Source organism: Diabrotica virgifera, chromosome 5 (assembly GCF_917563875.1).
Source record: "Diabrotica virgifera virgifera chromosome 5, PGI_DIABVI_V3a".
Taxonomy (NCBI): Eukaryota; Metazoa; Arthropoda; class Insecta; order Coleoptera; family Chrysomelidae; genus Diabrotica; species Diabrotica virgifera.
In genome coordinates, this window is record NC_065447.1 from 244,613,350 (window position 1) to 244,637,986 (window position 24,637).

At 32.8% G+C, this 24,637-nt stretch overlaps 2 protein-coding genes across 2 annotated transcripts in view; both read right to left on the reverse strand.

Moving 5' to 3' along the window:
* Positions 1-24,637, reverse strand: part of LOC114325090 (FMRFamide receptor) — a 1,095,033-nt gene that overhangs the window by 636,743 nt on the left and 433,653 nt on the right. The gene's annotated exons all lie outside the window — the stretch shown is intronic.
* LOC126884751 (uncharacterized) lies at positions 677-14,282 on the reverse strand. The gene is made up of 2 exons (XM_050650966.1): positions 14,154-14,282; positions 677-4,397 (listed from the first exon to the last, which is right to left on the reverse strand). The coding sequence occupies exons 1-2, from the start codon at positions 14,181-14,183 to the stop codon at positions 3,996-3,998; spliced, it is 432 nt and encodes a 143-aa protein (XP_050506923.1). The 5' UTR covers positions 14,184-14,282; the 3' UTR covers positions 677-3,995.

Here is a 24,637-nt window from a genome sequence, read left to right on the forward strand (position 1 = left end):
CAAAGGAGTTTTGAATATTATATTGCAAAAAACTCTTCGGGATTTCATCAATCGATGTTTAAAGAATATCTACCTACTTCGGCAACATTCAAAGTTTTTCACATAGTTTTTGAGGATTAAAAATGGCCGATTTCGCAATTTTTCAATTTTTAATCGCTTGTATGTCAAAAACTGTCATTTTTAGAGAAAAGTCACTAGAGACCTTTTCTGTTTGGTAGGATCCAAAAAACCTAAAAAAAACTTTGTTCCATGCAAAAAAAATAATTTTAGGAAAAAAACAAAAAAAAAACGTTCAAAAAATTTTTTACCACATTTTCGTCCTGGCAACATGCAAATTTGTTAAAAGGAGTCCTTTTTGAGTAAGATTGTGCAAAAAATCCGAATTAGAATATTTTCCTAGCGGATGCGCAGTGGCTTTCTGGACTACTATCAAAAAAAGTTTTAGAAAAATATAACCTTGTTTGATTTTTTCTGAAACATTGTATCTTTTCGTTCTAATTGCACTCCCCTATGGTCAGTATCGCGAAAACTAAGCGCTTTTTTGAGGGTGTCCCGCTCGTGTATAACGCTTCGTCTAAGCTGTGATGTTATTAATGTAATAAATTTTGTGGGAAAATTGAAAACTAACTTTTATTGTTAGCTTAAATCTTGTTTATGGAAAATAAAACTCAGATAGTTTTAGATATAACATTTATTATAAACCCAAGTGGTATATTAAAACAATAAATGTATTGGAAAATTAACAGTAGATATTATATTGGTCGGCATTTTACTAGTTTATCTAGATCAGGGGTTCTCAATCTGTGGTACATGTACCACTGGTGGTACATATCATTATTTGGGGTGGTACACAAAACACAAAAACAGCCAAAATCCAGCATATTTGCAGTTAGTTAGATTACTAAGCTCCATAGGTATTTCAGTTTGGTGGTACCAAGAATAATTTTAAAATAATTTGGTGGTACATGACTCAAAAACATTGAAAACCACTGATCTAGACGAAGCAACGAAGCATTAAACCTAGGAATTTTGTGCAGTACGATGAATCGTCATGCAACTTTTTGCATTCGATTAGAGAGAGTGTCAGGCAACTTTGTGAACTAAATTCATCTAGGGCAAAAATTTTTGTGCATAAGAAAATGCATTTTAAAACTGCATCTCGAAGAGGTGAAAATGAAAAATTTAGAACTTGGGGAATATTGACGGAAATGAGTTGAGTTTTTATACTCCGGGGTTTTGGGGATCGCTGAGCACGAATTTCATATCGGCGATGATCTCCAAGGTACCTGGTGCCCACGGTGGAACTCGTCGCCTAGAGTTTTACGTTATAATCATTAAAAATCAGTCAATATCCATTACACGGGGGGTTTTTGGGGTTACCGGCCACGAATTTAGTGTTGGCGATGGTCTCCAAGATAACTGGTGCCCAAGGTGGACAGTCAATAGCCATTACTCTGAGGGTTTTGGGGGTCGCTGAACAAGAGTTTCATGTGGTCGACGGTCTCCAAGATACCTGGTGCCCAGGGTGGAGCTCGTCGTCTGGAGTATTATGTTATATTCCAAATCATTTAAAACCACTACGCGGGGGGTTTTGGGGGTCGCTGAGCACGAATTTCACGCCGGCGATAATCTCCTGTGTACCTGGTGCCCAGGGTGGAACTCGTTGCCTGGAGATTTATGTTATACTCATTCAAAATCAGTCAATAGCCATTATTATGAGGATTTTGAGGGTCGCTGAACAATAAAATCATGTGTTCGATGGTCTCCAAGGTACCTGGTGCCCAAAGTGGAACTCGTCGTCTGGAGTTTTATGTTATAATTATTGCAAATCATTTAATACCATAAATCGGGGAGTTTTGGGGTCGCTGAACATGAATTTCATCACGGTTATGGTCTCCAAGGTACCTGGTGCCCAGGATGGAACTCGTCGCCTGGTGTTTTATGGTATAATCATACAAAATCAGTCAATAACCATTACTATGAAGGTTTTAGGGGTCGCTGGGCACTAATTTCATGTTGGCGATGGTCTTCAAAGTAGGTATACAATAATTTAAAAAATACGTGTTAAATTAAATGTTAGTGCACGTATTCATAATCAATTTATTTGTATAATATAAAAAAAAATTAACAAAAAAGTCAATAGAAAAATCACCATATACATCTTATTTTTTGGTTGATAATATTGGCCTTCGACGATAATCCATCAACATTATATTATACTAATACGTCGCTAAAGAGTTCTAAAAACCACTGTTTTTTTTATATAAAAGCACACTAGAAATCTAAAAATTAAAATAATACCGCAGAAAACACAAAGAATTGCTTATACATTGTAACTTAATTACCCTTGAAATGCCAATTATGTCAAAATTTCATAAATGTCATTAGTGTCAAAATTTAACGAGAACTGCTTTAAAAGCGACAAAATTTTAAAATAATTTTTAAATAGGTAATTTTTTAGGATATAATATAAAAGTGTTTTAAGAAAAATTATTAATGAAAAATATATTTAGCGACCCCCAAAACACCGATATAATGGATATTGACTGATTTTGAATGAATATAACATAAAACTGCAGGCGACGAGTTCCACCCTAGGCACCAGGTACTTTGGAGACCATCGCCGACATGAAATTCGTACTCAGAGACCCCAAAAACCCGCGAATAATGGTTATTGACTGGTTTTGAATGTTTACAACATAAAACTCCAGGCGACGAGTTTCACCCTGGGCACCAGGTAACTTAGAAACCATCGCCGACATGAAATTCGTACTAAGCGACCCCCAAAACCCACAGATTAATGGTTTTTCACTGATTATGAATAATTATGACATAAAACTCCAGGCGACGAGTTGCACCCTGGGAACCAGTTACCTTGGAGACCACCGCCAACATTAAATTGTGTTAGCGACTCCAAAAACCCTCCGAGTGATGGTTATTGACTGATTTTGAATGGTTATAACATAAAACGCTAGGCAACGAGTTCCAACCCTTGGCACCAGGTACCTTGGGCACCATCGCCGACATGAAATTCGTACTCAGGGACCATCAAAACTACCAGGGTAATAGTTTTTGACAAATTTTGAATAATTATAACTAAAAACTCCTGGCGACGAGTTACACACTGGGCACCGGGTACCTTGGAGACCATCGCCGACATGAAATTCGTACTCAGCGACCCCCAAAACCCCCAAGGTTATAGCTTTTGGCTGATTTTGGATAATTATAACTAAAAACTCTAGGCGACGAGTGGGCGACCGTGGGCAACAGGTACCTTGGAGACCATCGCCGATATGAAATTCGTGCTCAGCGATCCCCAAAACCCCGGAGTATAAAAATTCAACTCATTTCCGTCAATATTCCCCAAGTTTTAAATTTTTCATTTTTACCTCTTCGAGATGCAGTTTTAAAATGCATTTTCTTATGCACAAAAATTTTTGCCCTAGATGAATTTAGTTCACAAAGTTGCCTGACACTCTCTCTAATCGAATGCAAAAAGTTCCATGACGATTCATCTTACTGCACAAAATTCCTAGGTTTTGGGCTTTTTAGTGCTTCGTTGCTTCGTCTAATCAGTAACATAACGACATAACATAACGTATATTCCACGTTAATCCGATGCAAAGACAATTTTAGTCATGCAAGCGAAAAGTCTCAAATACAGAATTCACTATTAAACTAAACATAAAAATAGTAAACAATTATTTAAATCTGAAATGAATTCTATATCTGGGACTTTTCGCTTTTATTTAAGAGATGTCGTTGCAGCGTCTCAAAAGTGGATTTTAAACCATTAAAATTCCATATAAATAGACAGTTTGGTTTCCTATTGCTTCAGAGGTGTGCACGTAGCTACACTGAGGATGTCGTAAGACAGAAACAGCTGTCTGGAGATTGTGCATCGCCTCTGAATCGAAAGGAAACATAAAATGTCTTTTTTACGTCACAACTATTGTCGGTAGAGTTCTAGTAAAGTATTTATCATAAGTTCTATCTTAGCCTACAGTTATTGCTGCTCCAGGCTGAGCATTATATAAAGCTTTACCCCAATCAAACGGCGTTTGCTTAGTTTGCTGTTGTGGTGTCACAACTATTGTCGGTAGAGTCCTAGTAGAGGGTTTATCATACGTTCCAACTTGGCCTACAGTTAGTGCTGCTCCAGGCTGAGCATTATATAAAGCTTTACCCCAATCAAACGGCGTTTGCTTAGTTTGCTGTTGTGGTGTCACAACTATTGTCGGTAGAGTCCTAGTAGAGGGTTTAGCATACATTCCATCTTGGTCTACAGTTACTGCTGCTCCAGGCTGAGCATTAAATAAAGCTTTACCCCAATCAAGCGGCGTTTGCTTAGTTTGCTGTTGTGGTGTTGGCAAACCATTCGCCATGTTAAACAGCAACTATAAATAAAAATCAAGTAAATTAAATGAAAAATTTTTCTTGGTAAAAGTATAATATTATGTATCACTTTATCAATCAAAGATAGAGTAAAAATTTAAATTTTTTTATTATAACGCGGGCACATAAATTTGATACACCCTGTATACACCCTTAATGAGTTTTTCCCTGAAGACTTAAAGATATTTGTAAATAAAGGGAAGTGAAAATACAATGTATTTCAAATTAATAAAGGGATTATAATTTAAAAAGATTGTTTGTTACGGGAAAGGTAAGATCCACAGGTAGCTGTAATTATTAGTTTTTAGGAAAATAAAGGTAGAGAGATTGGAAATTTTAAGTCTGTTTGCTTAAACACAAGAATTTTTGTATAATTTCAGGAAAGTGATTAGGATGAGTAGAAGTATTGTTTGAAATAATGCCTGAGTTTTTCGAATGTAAAAGAGAAATGTTTCTGATTGGCTTGGCAATTTGGAATGGGGAAAGAGAAGTTTGAATGTTGAGACAGTTTGGAAAAGAAAGATCATTGTGTGGCCGGCATCCGAGAAGGGCAGTCGAAAGTTTTCGCGGATAGTTCAGAAGCAAGTACTAGTGGTTGTTTGTCAGTGGAGAGTAGCTGAAAAGTGGAACGAGAGACAAATCAAATCGAGAAGAAATACCTGTTTGATTCTGTAAAGTCCAAGAGAGCAAGTTACAAGAATTATCGTTATTAAAACTGTTTGTGACACCAAGTAAAAAAGATACTTTGGTCTCAGGAGATTATTGTTAAGAGAAAGAGAGGAGAGATTTTTGGAGTTTATTGAACGAGTACTGGTCAAAAGAGGCCTGGCTTGTGTTTTGGAGAAATAGTTGCTGGTATGCTGCTGGGCTGATGCTGAGAACGGAGAGGGCTTTGATTGGTAGCCTAACATAATCAACAAGGAAGAGCTGTTTGGGTCAAGAGGAGACATCATTTTGTGTGAATCAAAAAGGTCAGTCAATAACTTATATGATAGATGTTCTTTATAACCAGAAGTTAAAATTTTTGAGTAAAAGCATACGAATTAAGATTCCCACATTTCAAAAATTTAATAGGAAGTGTAATTAGTTTTGCAAATACCTAAATTTGTTTGTTTTTGTTTGTATTTAAATTTGTATTTGTTTGAATTAGATTAATTATATGGTGAAAGTTTCATTTGGAGAATTATGCCCATAGGATTTAATTGATAGATTTTCTGAGCATTACTTTTGATAATGAAGGTATTTGTGTGTGCTTATTTATGGTGTTTCTATTTACTTCTTTTTCCTGTTTTATCCCGCTAAGGATCAACTAAGAGATACTGAAGCCACGAGAAAGGATAAGTAGGTATAACCTAAGATAATTTATTTATTTTTTATGACAAAAAGGCACCCTGAGATTTTTTCTTAATTTTTTTTGTATGATTTGCATCAATTCAATAATTAACTAAATAAATAATAATTAATATAAAAGTAAGAGAAAGCAGATCATAACAATATTTATTTAAAACCCCTTTATTGGAAAAAAACATTCCTAGCAGAAATGTAGCCCTTAAAAAAGTGACAAAAATTGATATATTTTAATAATCGGTCTCTATATCTTGTAGAAGCAGAGTTATAGCTAATGAAAAGTAGATTCATATTCGTTCAAAAAATTAAGCACTTTTTGGGGAAAGCTCATTACAACTTTTTTAAAGTGTTGGAAAAAAGCTTTATTTTTGTTTTATAAAAAAATTTCTGGCATCAAAAATAAACAAGTTACGCTAAAAATAAAGTTGGACCAGTTTTTTTGGTAAAAAAAAGTCGGGAAAAATAACCCTTAATTATCATCTCAAATGAACCTAATCGTTACCACTTTAGGGGAGTGCAATTAGAACAAAAACATGCATTGTTTCGGAGTAATTCAAACAAGCTTATATTTTTCTGAAACTTTTTTTGTTAGTTTATGTACATGTTAAAGTAAAAAAGTTCTAGTCGCAGATTTGGTCGCAAATTGTTTATTAATTGTTTAAACAATAGCAATTGTTTTGTATAAATAATTTAAAAATATCGTTGAATTCATCATTTTACTTTGATCAAATATGTTTCTATTTTGTTTTTAGTTATGCCGAATACGAATATGGCATTACAGTTTGAAAATTCTTATACAGAAGCTCTTATAGAGTATGTTTGCGTAGCTAGGAACCACATGGAAAACTTTTTTATTATCAATTTTACGAAAAAAAGTTATTCTTCATAACATACTCTGGATAGTCAAAAATTTAAAACTTAACCATCAGATATCAAATTTTATCAATTTTATACGAGTTATGTCAAAAACATGAATTTTTTTAAAGAGTAAAGTACCTTTTTATTCCAGAATATCAAAAAATTCTATTATGAAAAGTTGTTTGAAATTAAAATTTGAAATGTTTTAATATACAATAACATTATTCTAATCGAAAAAAATTCAATTGTTTCTCAAATTACCGATACCCATCATGATTTTATTACAATTATAGTAACTATTTTATTATCAACTTTACGAAAAAGAGTTATTCTTCATAAAATACTCCACCTGGTCTAAAATCTATGATACGACCATCAGATATCAAACTTTCTCAGTTTTATACGAGGTAGGTAAAAAATATGAATTTTTGAATATGAAAATTTTTTTGCATAACATTGTTAATTTATGTTTTAAAATGTTATATTCAAAATATTACGTCTTAACAATGAATAGTGTACGTACAACATATGGTCAAAGTTCCGCGCCTAAAATTTCCGTTTCAAACAACTTCAAAAGCGAGAGCTGGGGTCTGACGTCACAGGCCACTCGTATCGTTTGCCCATTCGGTGAGCTATTGCATTTAATGCAGTTTGCCCATAGATAAATAATATAGTTGAAATATCTTGTTTTGCTCTGTGGCAAAAATGATTTTTTCTGTGACAGGCAAAATATTAACATTTTATCTCTGTTGACATGTATCAAAAAGTTCTTTTTTATGAAATTACTTTTGTCGTTTCTTGAGTTGAAGAACAAAGAAGAAACAAGTAACTTAAAAATAAACAAAAAATTTAGTAATAAAAGTAAGAGTAACTAAAAAGTATTGGTGCTACTATAGTATGAGGTCTACAGTCGGGTTTCTACTATAGCTTGCGGTCTACCGAGGGATGCGGTGTTAGTACAAGCTGAGATGATAAAGATATTAACTTGTAAAATTACAGTATTGATTCTTCTTATTTATGCGTATTATTAACTTTGTAAAGACGGATTTTGTTGGCTATGTACACGTTCTATCGGTACGTCTGCTAATCACCATAATCTTTTCTCAGAAGGCTTTGAACACAATGAAAGGCTCCAGTAGGTACTAATAAACATTACAATAAAATATAATCTTTATTATAATGCAAATTACACCGTAATCTTTTCCAGGATATATGAAATCCTTCGATTAGAGATAGGTAGATCAAACCCACGGGATAAACCGTATACTACAATATAATGGTACCAAACTATTGTTATAAACGGTTTAAACATGCTTATTAATAATTCTTACTTATTTGCCTTGACACCTCGCATTTCTCCAATAGAATAGTTTTCACTACTTTTTATAAAAGTTGCCACCATGAAGACATCAACGGTAGGTAAGTTAGTCAGATTGACCTTTTGAAAAACCCTCTTCCGTCATATTATCGTTTTAAACTCTTTACAAAGTAGCACTCAACTTTATCAATTTCAGTTTAAAACTAAGCTGATTGGAGAAGTACTTATTACAATATATAAGATGAACATAAATAATACCTAGGAATTTTCCATTAAAGACGATTAAAATGTAATATACCCGTGATACCTACCCTAATCGCGTTGTTTCCGACTGCTAGGCCCGGTTGACCGTGGCCCGTGACGTCGAACCAATAGAAGGACGTTCAAGAGCCTCTTAAGATATTTGAATTTTATATCATTTTCAAAGAGTCGTAATTAGCGTACGGGTTAAAAATAATTGTTTTTTTCGCATGCAAGCGTTTTAAGATCATATTACCTTATGTTTTTTAATATCATTTTAATATTTAAAAATTTATGCAAGTTCCCTATTATCAATGTTGCTTACCAGTCTTCTGGTAATATTTCATCTTTCCAAACTTTATTCGTTATTTCTATAGTCTGGGCTGATTATCGGAGAATAGACCATTTTTGGGAAAAGTTATTTACCAGCAATTTTATTGCTGGAATCGAATTATAAGATCCTATATATTAATAATATAGGTATGCAAAGTCCTCAGATAGTGTGCTACTTTTTTTATAAACAAAATGGCGCACGAAAATCGTGTTTTTTTCAATTATTGCTCTATAACTCCGAAGATTTTAACTTTACAAAAAAACACTCAATTAAAAATTCACCGTGATTAAATTCTGCATAGAGACGCATTTTTTCCGATCTGCTTCGACGAAAATTTTCCTCGGAAAATGCGGGTTTTCCCAACAAAATCTTTAATTTTCAAATAAAATTTTAGATAAGTAATTATCTACCAATAATTAAATAATTTGGTGACTTAAAAGCCTTTTTGGTTTAGATTATAGTTCCAGAAGCTGATGAAAATTAAACGAATATTTTAGCAACAATTCAATTGTAAATTAATAATTTACGGTCGCAATAATAACCAAAATAATTATGATACACTGATCAAGCTTTGAAATCTTATAAAGATGAGATGCCTATTTAATATTTTGTCGACAAAATATGAATTTTTTATTTTTTTGCATAATCTTTAAATGTTTAAAAAAAATAGTTATAAACAAATTAACGTTTCTCAGAAAGTTTTTATTATATTATAATTTAAAAAATAGCTAAAATGGGCATTTTAAATATCTTTAAAATGAATGCTTTAAAACTTTTTTGCAACCATTTGTAAAAAAGTTATGAAACAGCAAAATAATCATACGATTACTACTGTGTTTATACTTTTTTTTTATTCTTTCAAAGCGTAGAAGTGAGTTTAAAGTACAAGCTAATTATTTACAAAAAAATATCGAGTATCAGTTTAATAGTTTTATTTTAATTAAAGATTATAAATATATTTTTTTGTAATTTACACGCGCGAAAGTAGAGTAACACAGTACTGTAGCTAACATTTTCACTCGGAGCGACGACCGGCCGCGTGATGTACACTTTTAATAAATAATGCATGCTGCGTGTCAGTCGCTTCGAGTGAACATTTTAGCTCCGACTCTGTATCAGGTGTACGTTTGCGCTAAAAATTACAAAAAAAGTGTTTTTAATCTTTGATTAAAATATAACCATTGCAGTAATTTTTGACATTCTTTGTGAGTAATTAGGTTGTACTATAGACTCACTTTTAAGCTTTGAAGCAATTAAAACTAATTATAAACAACAGAGATTTCGTATATTAATTTTCCTGTTTCATAACTTTTTTGCAAATGGTTGGAAAATTCTTTTAAAGCATTCATTTTCAAGACCTATGAAATACGCATTTTAAGTATTTTTTGAAGATATTCTTCTTTAGCGGCGAATCGATTGAGGGTAAAATTGTACATTTACCGCGCGCCTGCGCACACTGACAGTATGTAGTTCATTGCTAATCTTTCAAGATAGGTATGTATGTATCTGTAACCGTGCAAATAAGTCATTAAAAGAATATATTAGTGGTTTTAGGATATGTATTATTTATTATAATTCTTGTGTTTTTGGATTAATAAAATATTATGTAAGCATAACATTTTTACACTATATGTCGCCGTGTTGTGTAATTATATCCGAAACTTACATGTCTATCTCTAGTGCCTCGATGGAGTAGTTAGAAATGCGTTAGCACTGAGATTGGAAGGTTGCGGGTTCAATTCCCGGGCGATTAATATTTTTTTTTTATTTTTGGTTGTTTTAATAAAATTTTTTTGAAAGTGGTAGATAAGAAAGTTAGTTTGATTTTTAAATAAAATACAAATAACCTTTTAAGTATATTTACTTCGTTTAAATTACCTATTATATAATAGAAGAATATCTTCTTACGTGCGTACATAGTACACACACATTCTTTTTTAAATTAGAATATAATGAACAATTTCTGAGAAATGGTAATTTGTTTATAACAATTTTTTTTAAACATTTAAAGATTATGCAAAAAAATGAAAAATTTATATTTTGTCGACAAAATATTAAATAGGCATCACTCCTTTATAATCTTTCTAAGTTTGATCAATGTCTCATGATTATTTTGGTTGTTATTGCGACTGTAAATTGTTAATTAACAATTGAATTGCTGCTAAAATATTCGTTTCATTTTCACCGGCTTCTGAATTTATAATCTATAACAAGAAAGCTTTTATTTCACCAAGCTATATAATTATTGATAAATAATTACTGGCCTAAAAAATTTATTTGAAAATTCGAGATTTTGTTGGGAAAACCCACATTTTCCGAGGAAAATTTTCGTCGGAGCAAATCGGGAAAAACATGTCTCTATGCAGAATTAAATTGGGGTGAATTTTTATTTGAGTGTTTTTGGTGTAAAGTTAAAATCTTCGGAGTTATAGAGCAATAATTGAAAAAAATAAGATTTGTCGGCGCCATTTTGTTTATAAAAAAAGTAGCACACTATATGCGGACTTTGCATACCTATATTAATAATATATAGGATCCTATAATTCGATTCCAGCAATAAAATTGCTGGTAAATAACCTTTCTTTGTACTTTACTAATTAGACCAACGTATTATAACTATTTTTTTTTAATTTAAAGATTATGCAAAAAAAAGAAAAATTTATATTTTGTCGATAAAATATTAAATAAGCATCTCATCTTTATAATCTTTATAAGTTTGATCAATGTATCATGATTATTTTGTTTATTATTGCGATCGTAATTTGTTAATTAACAATTGAATTGTTGCTAAAATATTCGTTTAATTTTCACCGGCTTCTGGAATTACAATCTATACAAAAAAAGCTTTGATGTCACTAAGTTATTTAATTATTGATTAATAATTACTTACCTAAAACTTTATTTGAAAATTAGAGTTTTTGTTAGGAAAACCCGCATTTTCCGAGGAAAATTTTCGTCGGAGCAAATCGTGAAAAACATATCTCTATGCAGAATTTAATTGCGGTGAATTTTTATTAAGCTCTTTTGGTTGTACATTTAAAATCTTCGAAGTTATAGAGCAATAATTGAAAAAAATACGATTTGTCGGCGCCATTTTGTTTATAAAAAAAGTAGCACATTATCTGCGGACTTTGCATACCTATATTATTAATATATAGGATCTTATAATTCGATTCCAGCAATAAAATTGCTGGTAAATAACTTTTCCATGAATTTTGCTAATTAGCCCAGAGTACTAGTAGAGTTTCAGTACCTTGTTGTCTGTTGTTTTTTATTATTTTCACCGTTACTTTTTCAATTCCCGGAGCTTTTCCATATTTTAGCTGCTTTATGGCTTCTTATGGGTCTTCTAATGATATTGGTTCTTCTACATTTTCTTCAGGTATATCTTCTGGTTTAGTATTGGCTTTTGTATGGTTCTTTTGATTTAATAGTTCTTCAAAGTGTTCTTTTCATCTATTCATTATTTAATTTGGTTCTGCTAATAAATTTCCATTTTTACTCTTAATATTGTGTACTTTTTGTTTTTTCTCTGTTCTTAATGCTTTTAGTATTCTATAGAAGAGCTTTGATTACTTTTACTGTCTTGTTCCATTTTATCGCCAAAGTTTGTTCATGTTTCCTTATTAGCTGCAGTTTTAATTATTTAAACAATGATCCCCTTATATGATTTGGATACTTTCTTGAAAATATCTTTTGTACTCACCTAAACTTTGATATAATATTTGTTCCAACCTGTACGAATTTACATTTTGATTTACATGTAGTGTAATCTTATTTTACTAGACTAATAGACTGTCTATGTGTATTAAATACAAATTCGATAAAGAGTATAAATGTCAAAAAAGTGGGGATGTCACCTTTTCAAAACGACCTATTTTTCGAACATCTGATATAAATAATATTAATAATGATTGTAAGTGCTATTAAAAAATTTAAAGTTAGGCTTGTAAGTAAGGGATAAATGTTTAGAGAATGATTTTTTACACGCCATATTAAAGTGTATTAGAAATATAAGAGATCAGATTTCGTCCTATTAGTCCAGAAAGCCACTGCGCATCCGCTAGGAAAAATATTCTAATTCGGATTTTCTGCACAATCTTACTCAAAAAGGACTCCTTTTAACAAATTTGCATGTTGCCAGGACCAAAAGGTGGTCAAAAATTTTTTAAACGTTTTTTTTTTGTTTTTTTCCTAAAACTATTTTATTTGCATGGAAAAAAGTTTTTTTAGGTTTTTTGGATCATTCCAAACAGAAAAGATCTTTAGTGACTTTTCTCTAAAAATGATAGTTTTTGATATATAAGCGATTAAAAATTGAAAAATTGCGAAATCGGCCATTTTTAACCCTCAAAAACTATGTGAAAAGCTGAAAATTTGAATGTTGCCAATATACGTAGATATTCTCTAAATATCGATTAATGAAATCCCGAAGAGTTTTTTGCAATACAATATTCAAAACTCCTTTGTTTTTTAATTGCTAATCAAGCGTGCGCGACACTATTTTCCACCGACAGTATGGTGCAAATGAAAGGAATAAATTCGTTATTTCGTAAAACGGCGAATTTAAGGAAAAATACCGAAACAGGTCGATTTTTATTTTTAAGTTATGATATTGTGGCATATATGGTATATTAGTGACGTCATCCATCTGGACGTGATGACGTAATCGATAATTTTTTTAAATGAGAATAGGGGTCGTGTGCTAGCTCATTTGAAAGGTTCTTCAATTCTCTATTCAGTAATATAAACATTTACATAATTATTTATACAGGGTGTCCAACAATTTTTTATTAAATTAAATTATTTGACAAAAAAAGAAGTAGAAGGACACCCTGTATAATTAATTATGTAAATGTTTACATTAGTGAATAGAGAATTGAAGAACCTTTCAAATGAGCTACCACACGACCCCTATTCTCTTTTAAAAAAATCATCGATTACGTCATCACGCCCAGACGGATGACGTCACTAGTATACCATATATGCCGCAATATCATAACTTAAAAATAAAAATCGACCTGTTTCGGGATTTTGCCTTAAAGACGCCGGTTTACGAAATAACGAATTTATTCCTTTCATTTGCACCATACTGTCGGTGGAAAATAGTGTCGCGCACGCTTGATTAACAATGAAAAAACAAAGGAGTTTTGAATATTGTATTGCAAAAAACTCTTCGGGATTTCATCAATCGATGTTTAAAGAATATCTACCTATCTTGGCAACATTCAAATTTTCAGTTTTTCACATAGTTTTTGAGGGTTAAAAATGGCCGATTTCGCAATTTTTCAATTTTTAATCGCTTATATGTCAAAAACTATCATTTTTAGAGAAAAGTCACTAAAGACCTTTTCTGTTTGGAATGATCCAAAAAACCTAAAAAAAACTTTTTTCCATGCAAAAAAATAGTTTTAGGAAAGAAACAAAAAAAAACGTTTAAAAAATTTTTGACCACCTTTTGGTCCTGGCAACATGCAAATTTGTTAAAAGTAGTCCTTTTTGAGTAAGATTGTGCAAAAAATACGAACTAGAATATTTTTCCTAGCGGATGCGCAGTGGCTTTCTGGACTATATTGAAACGAAAATAATGTTTTATTGCTTTTTATTTTATAACCACAGTAACCTAGCAAATCTAAAAAAATAATTTATTATGTGACTTACCAGAATTGAGACAAAAATGAGTACCTTCATCTTTTAGCTTATCATGAATTAACTTTAAATCCACCTATCTGACTATTGTGTAGTTTTTGTTGTTCTTTTATATCTAGAACATCATAAGTAATAAAAAAGTTAATCATAATAAAAATGTAAATTTCGCCGATCTCAATAATATTATTATATTTTATGCTTTTTCTATTGTCATTTATTAGTTTTAATTAATTTAAATGCGAAATATTAATTGTTGTTTGAAATTTATATAAACAACTACTAAATTTTAAGTACCAGATAAAAATAAGCTCTTTACCCACGTAAAGATTATTTATAACCAGATTTTCTTCTTCTTCTTCCTTCTTGTATGTATGCTTCAAAGCCTGTTTCTTCTTCAATATCAGCCTATTAAATTGTTTAAATTATCGCATCATCTTTTTCTTTGTCTGCCAATACTTCTTCGTCCATTTGGTGACTTATCTCGCGCTATCCGTACTATCCTATTCTCTGCTATTCTACTAATGTATTCGTTCCACTCCTGTTTCCGTTTTTTCATACATCCATTTATGTCTTCTATTGTATTTGTTTCTCTCCCCATCCAACAGAATTTTTCCTGATATTCGTCGAAGTATTTTCATCTCTGTTGTTTCTAGTAGTCGTATCGTTTTAGATGTGTCAGGTCTTGTCTCCGCCGTGTATGTCAATATACGTCTAATTGCTGCTTTATAGATTCTTGATTTTGTTTCTTGTCTTAGATGTTTATTCTTCCAAATTGTGCCATTAAGAGATCCCGCCACTTTACTTGCTTTTAAGCTTTGTTGTCGTACTTCCTCTTCAAAATCTCCGTAACTGGTCATATTTATGCCCATATATCTAAATCTTGCTTCCTGCTTTATTCTTTTCCCATCAATTTCGACTATTCATCGTAGTGGGTATTTAGATGTTGTCATACATTTGGCTTTTCCTGCTGATATTATCATATTGTATTTCTTGGCTGTTGTATTAAAGATCTGTGATAATCTTTGGAGATCGTCTTCTGTCTCGGCGATTAATGCGGCGTCGTCTGCATAACATAATATTTGGATTTCTTTGCTCCCCATTCTGTAACCATGACCTTTACGTACTGCTTCTTCGTCCATTCATTATTTCGTCCATTATTATATTAAAGAGCAGTGGGATTAACGAGACACATTGTCTGACTCAACTTTGTACTGGTATAAACTTTGTTTCCATCTATCTTTGCCTGTATTCGATTATGGAAGTAGATGTTTTTGATGGTTTGTATAATATTGATTGATATGTTTCTTCTATTCGCGGTGTGCAAGTACTTGGAAAGGGAAACGAGAAACGACCGTGCGCGAGTCGCGGAGAAATATTGCAACTATCTTAAATAATTCATATTGTCAATTGAAATTGTCAAATTGACGTATATTTCGTACCTTCTGTCATTGACGCAGAAAAATTATGTATTGCTCCACAATATTGATATGATATGCAATTATTATATAAAGGTAAATTTAATTAATTGTATTTTGCTTGCAGTACTGCATTTTAATAACTGATTTTATTTACTACATACAATTGTTTACGTTTGCTAAACATAACCTGCATCTTATTTTTTCTTCTTATTATTTTTTTGGACTATGGTCTTGACAATTATCCAGCAACCAGGACTAATATAATTGGCCAATATAATTAAAAGTGCGAATAAAAGTACAGAGCGTAGAAAAAGAGGTCGCTTTGCCGAACTTGCACGGTCCCAATACAGTAAGTGTAACACGCATTCAACTTGGATGCGATCGAAAGCCTTTGTTAGGTCTATAGAACATACATGCTAGTTTATTGTACTCGATAGCCTTTTCTGTGATTTGTTTCAGTACAAATACGGCGTCTACGCAAGATCTTCTGGATCTGAATCCTTGTTCATCTGATGAAGTTGTTAGTTTATTGATTTTGTTGGTTAGGACTTTTGTGGTTAGCTTAAGTGCGGTGTTTAGTAGACCTCAATAATTGTTGGGGTCTTCTTTGTCTCCTTTCTTGAACATTGGTACCATTATGCTGTTCGTCCATGCGTCTGGTATCTTGCAGTGCAATATTAGTCTGTGTATAAGTTTTTTCATCTCTAGGGTTATATTTTCTCCTCCGTATTTTAGAAGCTCGTTGGTTATTCAATCTGGTCCTGGTGACTTTGTCTTTTTGAGTGAATTTATGGCTATCTCTACTTGCTGAAAACCGATTTCTATTTTGTGTCTTAATTCAGGTACATTATTGTGTTGATTATAATTTTCTTTTCTTTTAAACAGTTCCATCAAGTATCTTTCCCATTCGTTTGCTGATATGTTACTATATTTCTTCATGTTGTTCTGAAGCTATTTTCTTGTGGCATTTTTATAATCAAGTATATTCAAATGGGAAATAAGCCACAAATTTACCTAAAAATGATTTTATTAACGTTTCGACGCCCAAGTCGGGTGTCGTTGTCAAAATACAAAATAATACTAAATAAACAAAAATGTTGTTGCTTAGTAAAAAATTCTTCTAATAATTTACTTAATCTGACTCATTTATATCGGCAATTCAGACACGTATTATACATGTATTATACATTACACATATTATAAATCACATGCTATGATTTTTTTGTGGCGGATATTCTCGAGTTGGGATTGATTTCATGTAATCCAATGAACTATCTTTTAGTAAAGTCGTCCCAGGAAGGCAACTCATCAATATTGGCAATATCATTTTAAAGTCGTCTACTTTAAAATGTTATAATACGTGTCTGAATTGCCGATATAAATGAGTCAGAATAAATAAATTATTAGAAGAATTTTTTACTAAGCAACAACATTTTTTTTATTTAGTATTATTTTGTATTTTGATAACGACACCCGACTTGAGCGTCGAAACGTTAATAAAATCATTTTTAGGTAAAATTGTGGCTTATTTCCCATTTGAATATACTTGATTATATTCCTTCAGTTCTGCCATTTATCTCCGTTGGTTTCTTATAAATCTCCATATTTGTTTTTGTGCACCGTAGAAGTCGCTTTCCATCATTTTTGTATTTTTGTACACTGCTCCCGGTGTTCATCTTTTTATTTTTACCAACTGCTTTATTTCATTTCGTAATCTTCTATAGGTGTCTCTGGATTCTGGAGTATTGATGTTTTACACTTCATGCAGGCGTCTCATTTCCCTTTACATATCTCTTTTATTTCTTTCCTGAACGATGGTGCGTTGTTGTTGTTTCTTTTATTCAGTATGACTTTGCGTTTTTCTAGAGCTTTTGTTGCTGTCTCTTAATGGCGTTTTTAATTTTCTCCCAGCTCGCGTTTATATCTTCGATGTCGTCTATTTGTTTCAGCCGTATTTTCTGTGCTAGCCTCCTTTGGTCCATTTCTCTTGTAGAGTCGTTCCACAGTGATTCTACATTGAATTTTTCGTCTGTGATTTGCTATAAAAAATGTTTTGGTATTATTTTCATTAGGGATGGGAAAAACCTACCGGTTTAAAGGTAAAACCGGTTTTTTTACTTCGCAATAACTGGTTTTACCGGTTGTTTTTTGTCCCGGTTATAACCGGTTTTTTCTTTTTAAAATAAAAACCGGTTATTAGGTTTTTACGGTGATAAGGATTAGGTTAGGTATTATTTTGGATCCCAATCATAATTATTATTCTCAAGTAATTATTCCAAACAAAACCATAATTCAAATTTTATTTTATTTTATAAAATACAGAAGCAAACTGAAAGTGCAATCCCACATCAGCCAAAAACAATTATTATATAAGTTTTATTATAATATTTCCTTGAAAAGGTATTTGTAATCATAATATTTACATAAGAAGTGATCTAGTTGAATTAGACGCAAGCATCATATATTTTTCACACTTAACTCTTGACATTGAAAGTGGGTGAATGACTTTTTCTGATTACCAAAAATAATGCTCTGACTATGAATATCGAATTGCTGATTACGAATACGGATCTCCAAGAATTTCGCTACCTACGTTTTCAAAACGATACACTCATACAGGAAGTATTAAATGAGTTAAAATGTACCTATTCTACAAATATACAAACGTGTTAAAAGTAATACATGTTCTTTCGATAGTACTAATTTTGATCATATTGATATCGAGTCGAATGGAGTATCGCAAACTAAAGTGTTTAAAAAAACACTGTAAACTATTGGATTAAAAAAACCGAAAACCGGTTTTTCTAAAAACCGGTTTTTTTGGCCGGTTATAACTGTCAGGTTAAACCGTAAGCAAAAAAAACCGGTATAACCGAAAGCCGGTGTTTTGTCAAAAACCGCCATCCCTAATTTTCATTCTTACTTTTGCTAGAGCTAGTTTGTGTTCAGCTCCTGCGTCTGCATTGAAATTGTACCTGGTCTCGATGAGATTGAAATCGGGATTGTGCGCTAGCCATCCCGTATAAGTCATATCAATTGCATTTGGGTATTATCTGACATTGCGTGTGGCATGAGGGCGTGAAATGTCATGCATCAGTGTGAAGTTTTTTCAATAAATCCTATAGTGACAACGTACAATTCTGTACGCGCCTCCTAAGGTGTACCAGGACACACCATAACTGAACTCCTTAGAACTTACTCTAGGGCTTAAAGTGCACCCAATATATCATTAATGATCTGTACTCTAGACTCTAGATATAATCTGGTGGAATAAATATATGAGGACCAAATTCCGCATTTATAAGATATGTGTTAGGACCGTACTGACATACGCAGCTGAGACAAGGGCCAAGACAACAAAGACCAAACAAATAATGACAACAACGGAGATGAAAATACTAAGATCCATAAGAGGTATCACATTCAGAGATAGAATACGAAACGAAGAGTTTGAGAGAGATAGGCGTTCAAGACGTAGTGAGATGGACAAGAGCACGACGACACATGTGGAAAGACCACGTAGATCGGATGGACTCTAAACGTATCGCGAAATGGGAGAAGACACAGAAGCCCAACACCAAGAGACCTATAGGAAGACCCAAAAAACCATGGTACGAGAGCTGGGGCTCCTGATCGCAGCAGAGACTGTAAAAGAAGAAACAGGACATCTCCTTCTTCTTTTTGTATAGACATAACTTTGTCTGTTTTTTAAATGTACTTCTAGCACATTGTCGTTCCATAGTTTTCGTGGTCTTCCCACTGCTCGTCTTCCTATTGGGGAACCGTCTCTCGCATTCCATTCTATTCTTCTGTTTCTTACCCAATTATTAATGTTGTCCACCTTGCATCTCCGTCGTATATCTGTACTTCTAGCTCTGTCCCATAGAGTCTTACCATCTATTTTTCGGAGTCGTGTCGGGTCGTGTTTCTGCCACATATGTCATTATTATTCTGATGACTGTTTTGTAAATTCTGCCTTTCATTTCTTTTCCGATATGTTTATTTCTCCACATTGTGTGATTCAGGCAACCTGCGGCTCTGTTTGCTCTATTTACTTGATCTTCCACTTGTCTTTTTTGGGGAAATTAACATGTTAAATTTTCTGGCGTTTATGTTAAATTGGTGCAGCATACGTTGTAAGTCATAATTTTTAGGTTGTAAACAGTCCTATTAAAAGAAGAAGATGAAGAAGAAGACGATAATAGTAAACACTTTCATCAATTAACAGAGATGTCATAATAAAAACAATTAAAATTTTGTACAGCCTCCTCGTAACGCTCAAGTAAATGCAAAATGATCCCAACTTCGTTGAGATTTTCTGGCAATATCTGGAAAATTTCAATTTAAAAGCCATTTCGGGTTAAGAACTATGTTTTCAAATTTCTGCTAAGTTGTGTTCAATGTTTGCTTCTTCTTCTTTAAGTTCCATCTTCTATCGAAGGTTGGAAATCATCAAGACAATGCGGACCCTGTTGACTACCGCTCTAAACAGCTTGGCACTACTGCATTCGAACAATTCCCTTAAGCCAGGATGTCCTTCGTCTTCCCACATTTCGTTTTCCTCGGATTTTGCCTTGCAAAATAATCTGTAATGATGAGTATTTTTGCCCTCTCATCACATGTCCCCAGTACTCAAGTTTTCGTCTTTTGATAGTTAATATTATTTCCGCTTTAGTTATTTATCCTTCTAGTTACTTCCACATTTGACATTCTGTGAATCCATGATATTCCTAGAATTATTCTGTAACACCAAAATTCAAAGGCCGCCAGCTTATCCAGATGGACTTGTTTTAATGTCCACATTTCCAAGCTATAAAGAAGAGTAGAGAACACGTAACACCGAAGCACCCTTTCTAACCTTTCAGTTTTAACCTTTATCCCGACAACAAAGAAAATTTTTAAGTTTAATGTGCACGTGCTATTTCAATACGTGACTTAATTTGTTTAGTTTAGTTTATATTTGTAGTCCTTCAGACTCTAAATTACAGTATTTTCAATAGCCAAAAAAAAAACTAAATGTATAGTGATAAGTAAAGAGCCGCGTAGATGCAAGTTGGAAATAGACGGCAAAATTGTAGAGCAAGTAATGAAATTCAATTACCTAGGAGTAGAGATCACTAGTGACAGGAATATAAGAACAGAGACCACAACACAAGCAACAAAAGCGGCAAGAGCAAGTGGTTGCCTCCGAGAAACCATATGGAGAAACAAATATCTGACCACGGAAAGCAAAATAAAAGTATACAAGACAACAGTAAGACCAATCATAAGATATGCAGTGGAGACAAGGACCGATACAAGAAAGACGAAACAACAAATCAACAATATCGAAATGAAAGTATTGAGATCAATAGCGGGCATATCATTAAGAGACAGACAAAGCAACAGAAGTATACGAGAACGATGCAAAATTCAAAATATTAACAGGTGGATAAAAACAAGAAAGAAAAACTGGAACGCGCATGTAAACCGAATGGAACCAGATAGATTAGCCAACATCCGTAAAAACAACAAGCCATAGCAAAAGACCCGTATAGCAAAAGACCCGTTGGAAGGCCGTGGAAAAGGTGGAAAGACAATGCACAGTCAATAACAACTGAGGTCAAAACGGCAAACAGGTGTATGTTTTTAAAAAACTTTTGATAGTGTGTAAAAAATATATTTTATATCAACTAAGTACTTTCAACACATAACGTGCCATCATCAGAGCTTCCTAAAAGGACATATTTAAGATAAGATTTTTTCCATATAAAAAATTAGTGAAAAACTTACGTCCTCTTAAAATACCTTCATAGAAGAGCAATTGCTTAACAACATAACAAAAAACATGAATACTGGGCAAAAGCCACAGATATAGGGTAATAACCCTTTACAGTGAATAGAATCACATCTAAATTCTTTTATTAATTTATATTTAAGGTCATTAGGTTTAAGGTCATTCCATAAGAAAAAATAAAACTTTGATATACCACTCATTTTTGGAGCACCCTGTATAATTCACATTATTTTTAGATTGTAGTATTAAAGGCCCTGTATATTTCTGTGAAATTTTTTTAAATATCAAGTGGTTTTCCGTAAAGAAACCGAGGCGAAAAAGATGAACCACCCTGTATAAATTTCTTTATCAAAGAACTCAACTGCCAGAATTCCGGCTTTACATTATGCTTTTTAACCGCAACTCAATTTAACTTATATAAAATTTGTTAATAGCGATTTCATTGCTCTTACTCGTAGGTTATAACTTTAAATTACTTCTGAGAAATACCAGAAGTTGCACTTATATACCTACATATTATAGTTCTCAGAAGTAAGAAAACGCGACAAACAAATTCTAGAGTTCTACAAGCTTAAAATAAATAGCTACGTAGGGAATTACTGTTACTTCGAAAATAAATTTTCTAGAAATTGTAGAATAAGTTTCAAATTTACGATAAGTTGCTGTTGATATTATCACAGTCTATAGAGGTTCCACAGTACAATCACTCTTCTGTCGGCGCTTTGATCTCAGGAAGTAATACCGGCAGTACGCAATTGGTAATTCACCAGTGGTGGATGCAGGTTTTCCCTGTTAAAATCCGTACGTTTCTATGCGAATAGTAATGCGAGAGTGGGGCAAAAGCGACTAAGAACATTGCGCGGTCGCCATGCGCGACTACAGATTTTACTTCCAATTTTTCGGAGAGTGGTTTTACTGTCCCTCTTTATACTGTGATATTATGTAGACATGCAGTGTACCTGTATAAATTACTTTGTAAGAATGGAATTGAATTTTCACAGATGTACGAAAATGCAGTTATTTGTCATGCCGGTTTCTTTTTCAATAAAATCATTATCATCATAAAATCGTTTTTGATTCAGTTGCAATGCGAAGGCAAAACAATCTTATTTTTCACTTAGAATACGGAGCGCAGTCCAGCACTCTGAATCGACGATTTTCGACTCTTGTTGGAGTCTCATCGGAGAGAACGTATGTGTGCTGCTCCATACTCTAACTGACCAACACCGAGAGTTTATCCCCCACACAATCTTAATAGCAATATTAATAATATTTAAAAATATTAAAATATTACTAAAAGATTTTTAAATTCAAAACTTATTGGTCCATTTTCTTGGTAACACCTCCAAGGCTTCTAAAATTTGCAATCCAGATGGATGCTGAAGAGAAGAAGGAGGTGTTACCAAGAAAATGGACCAATAAGTTTTCAATTTAAAAATATTATAGTAATATTTTAATATTTATAAATATTATTAATATTGATATTATAATTGAAAACTACTTCATCTTTCAATTGCCAGATGACGCTAGTCACCTAGTCCATTCACGTCAGTTTCGGTGTGGGGGATAAACTCTCGGTGTTGGTCACTTAGAGTATGGAGCAGCAGGCCTACGTTCTCTCCGATGAGACTCCAACAAAAGTCGAAAATCGTCAATTCAGAGTGCTGGACTGCGCTTCGTATTCTAAGTGAAAAATAAAATTGTTTTGCCTTCGCATTGCAACTGAGTAAAATGGAATTTTTATTTTATTTTATTTTTATATTGGTCGTTACTTCTTTGAGTAACTAGGTCCATTTTCTGTTGGAATTTACCTACTGAACAGACGGGCTCGTGAATTGTAAGTTTTTTGAATTCCTTCTTGTTTCTTCGCTTCAGAATCCATCTGGCTTGTAAATTTTAGAAGCCTTGGAGGTGTTACCAAGAAAATGGACCAATAAGTTGTCAATTTAAAAATTTTTTAGTAATATTTTAATATTTATAATTATCATTAATATTGCTATTAGGATTGAAAACTACTTCATCTTTCAATTGCCAGATGACGTTAGTGACCTAGTCCATTCACGTTAGTTGCGGTGTGGGGGATAAACTCTCGGTGTTGGTCACTTAGAGTGTGGAGCTGCAGGCCTACGTTCTCTCCAATGAGACTCCAACAAGAGTCGAAAATCGTCGATTCAGAGTGCTGGACTGCGCTCCGTATTCTAAGTGAAAAATAAGATTGTTTTGCCTTCGCATTACAACTGAATCAAAATGGAATTTTTATTTTATTTTATTTTTATAAAGGACATATTTTCAGAGGAGAAAGATACAACTGTTTACAACTTATTTGTAAGGGAAAGTGAAAGGAAGAAGAGGTCCAGGTTTAAGAAAATGCTCCTGGCTGAAGAGCGTAAGAGACTGGACAGGCCTTGACACACACTCGATACTAAGAACCGTTCAACATAGAGAGCAATTTGCTGTAGTTATATCCAACCTTCAGTAAAGGACAAGGCATCTTAAGAAGAAGATAGCTTTTAGATCTTCTGCTATATTATCTCGCCACTGGAGACGAGGTCATCTACGTGATCTTCTCAGTTGGGACTTCTTTCAATACCAGCCTTACTATTCTTTGGTGAATGTCTTCTGATGTGTCCTTTCAGTGGAGTCTTCTAGAATTTATGTTATTTAATATGTTAGCATCTGGATACATGTAGTCCTTCGAGCACTTTGTTAGTCCGTATGCTATATTGTCCTGCTGCTTCATCAAGCAGAGGCCCAAAGATTTTCCTTAGAAATTTTCCCAAAACACGTAGTCGCATCTCAGGAGTAGAAAACAGCCAAAAAGATAATTAGGGGAGTGCATATAGATTTTCACTTCGGAAAAAATCAAACAAGATAGAACTTTTTGTAATTTCATTAAGGAATGTTTAATAAACAACATATCAAAAAGTTCTACTCGAGAAGTGGGTGCGTCATTTTTTATTAAACAAATGAACTACGAAATTAGATGTTTTTTTAAATAACTCCGAAAATACAAATTTTAGAAAAAAACTGACTTAACCATTGAAAAATTCACAAAATATTACAAAAAAGCCTTATATAAATAATTTTCTAAAATTTAATCCGTATCTTCTATAATTGTTTATTTATAACTCCAAAGTCACCCTTCTCACAAACATTGGCGCACTGTAAACTAGCGTACGGCGAAATGCACGGTTGAGTTATTTTAATGTAATTCTTTAACTAATGGATCAAATGAAATTTTATAAATTGAACATAAAAGAAGAATAATTAAGGTATCTTATGATTATAATAAAAAGAAATAA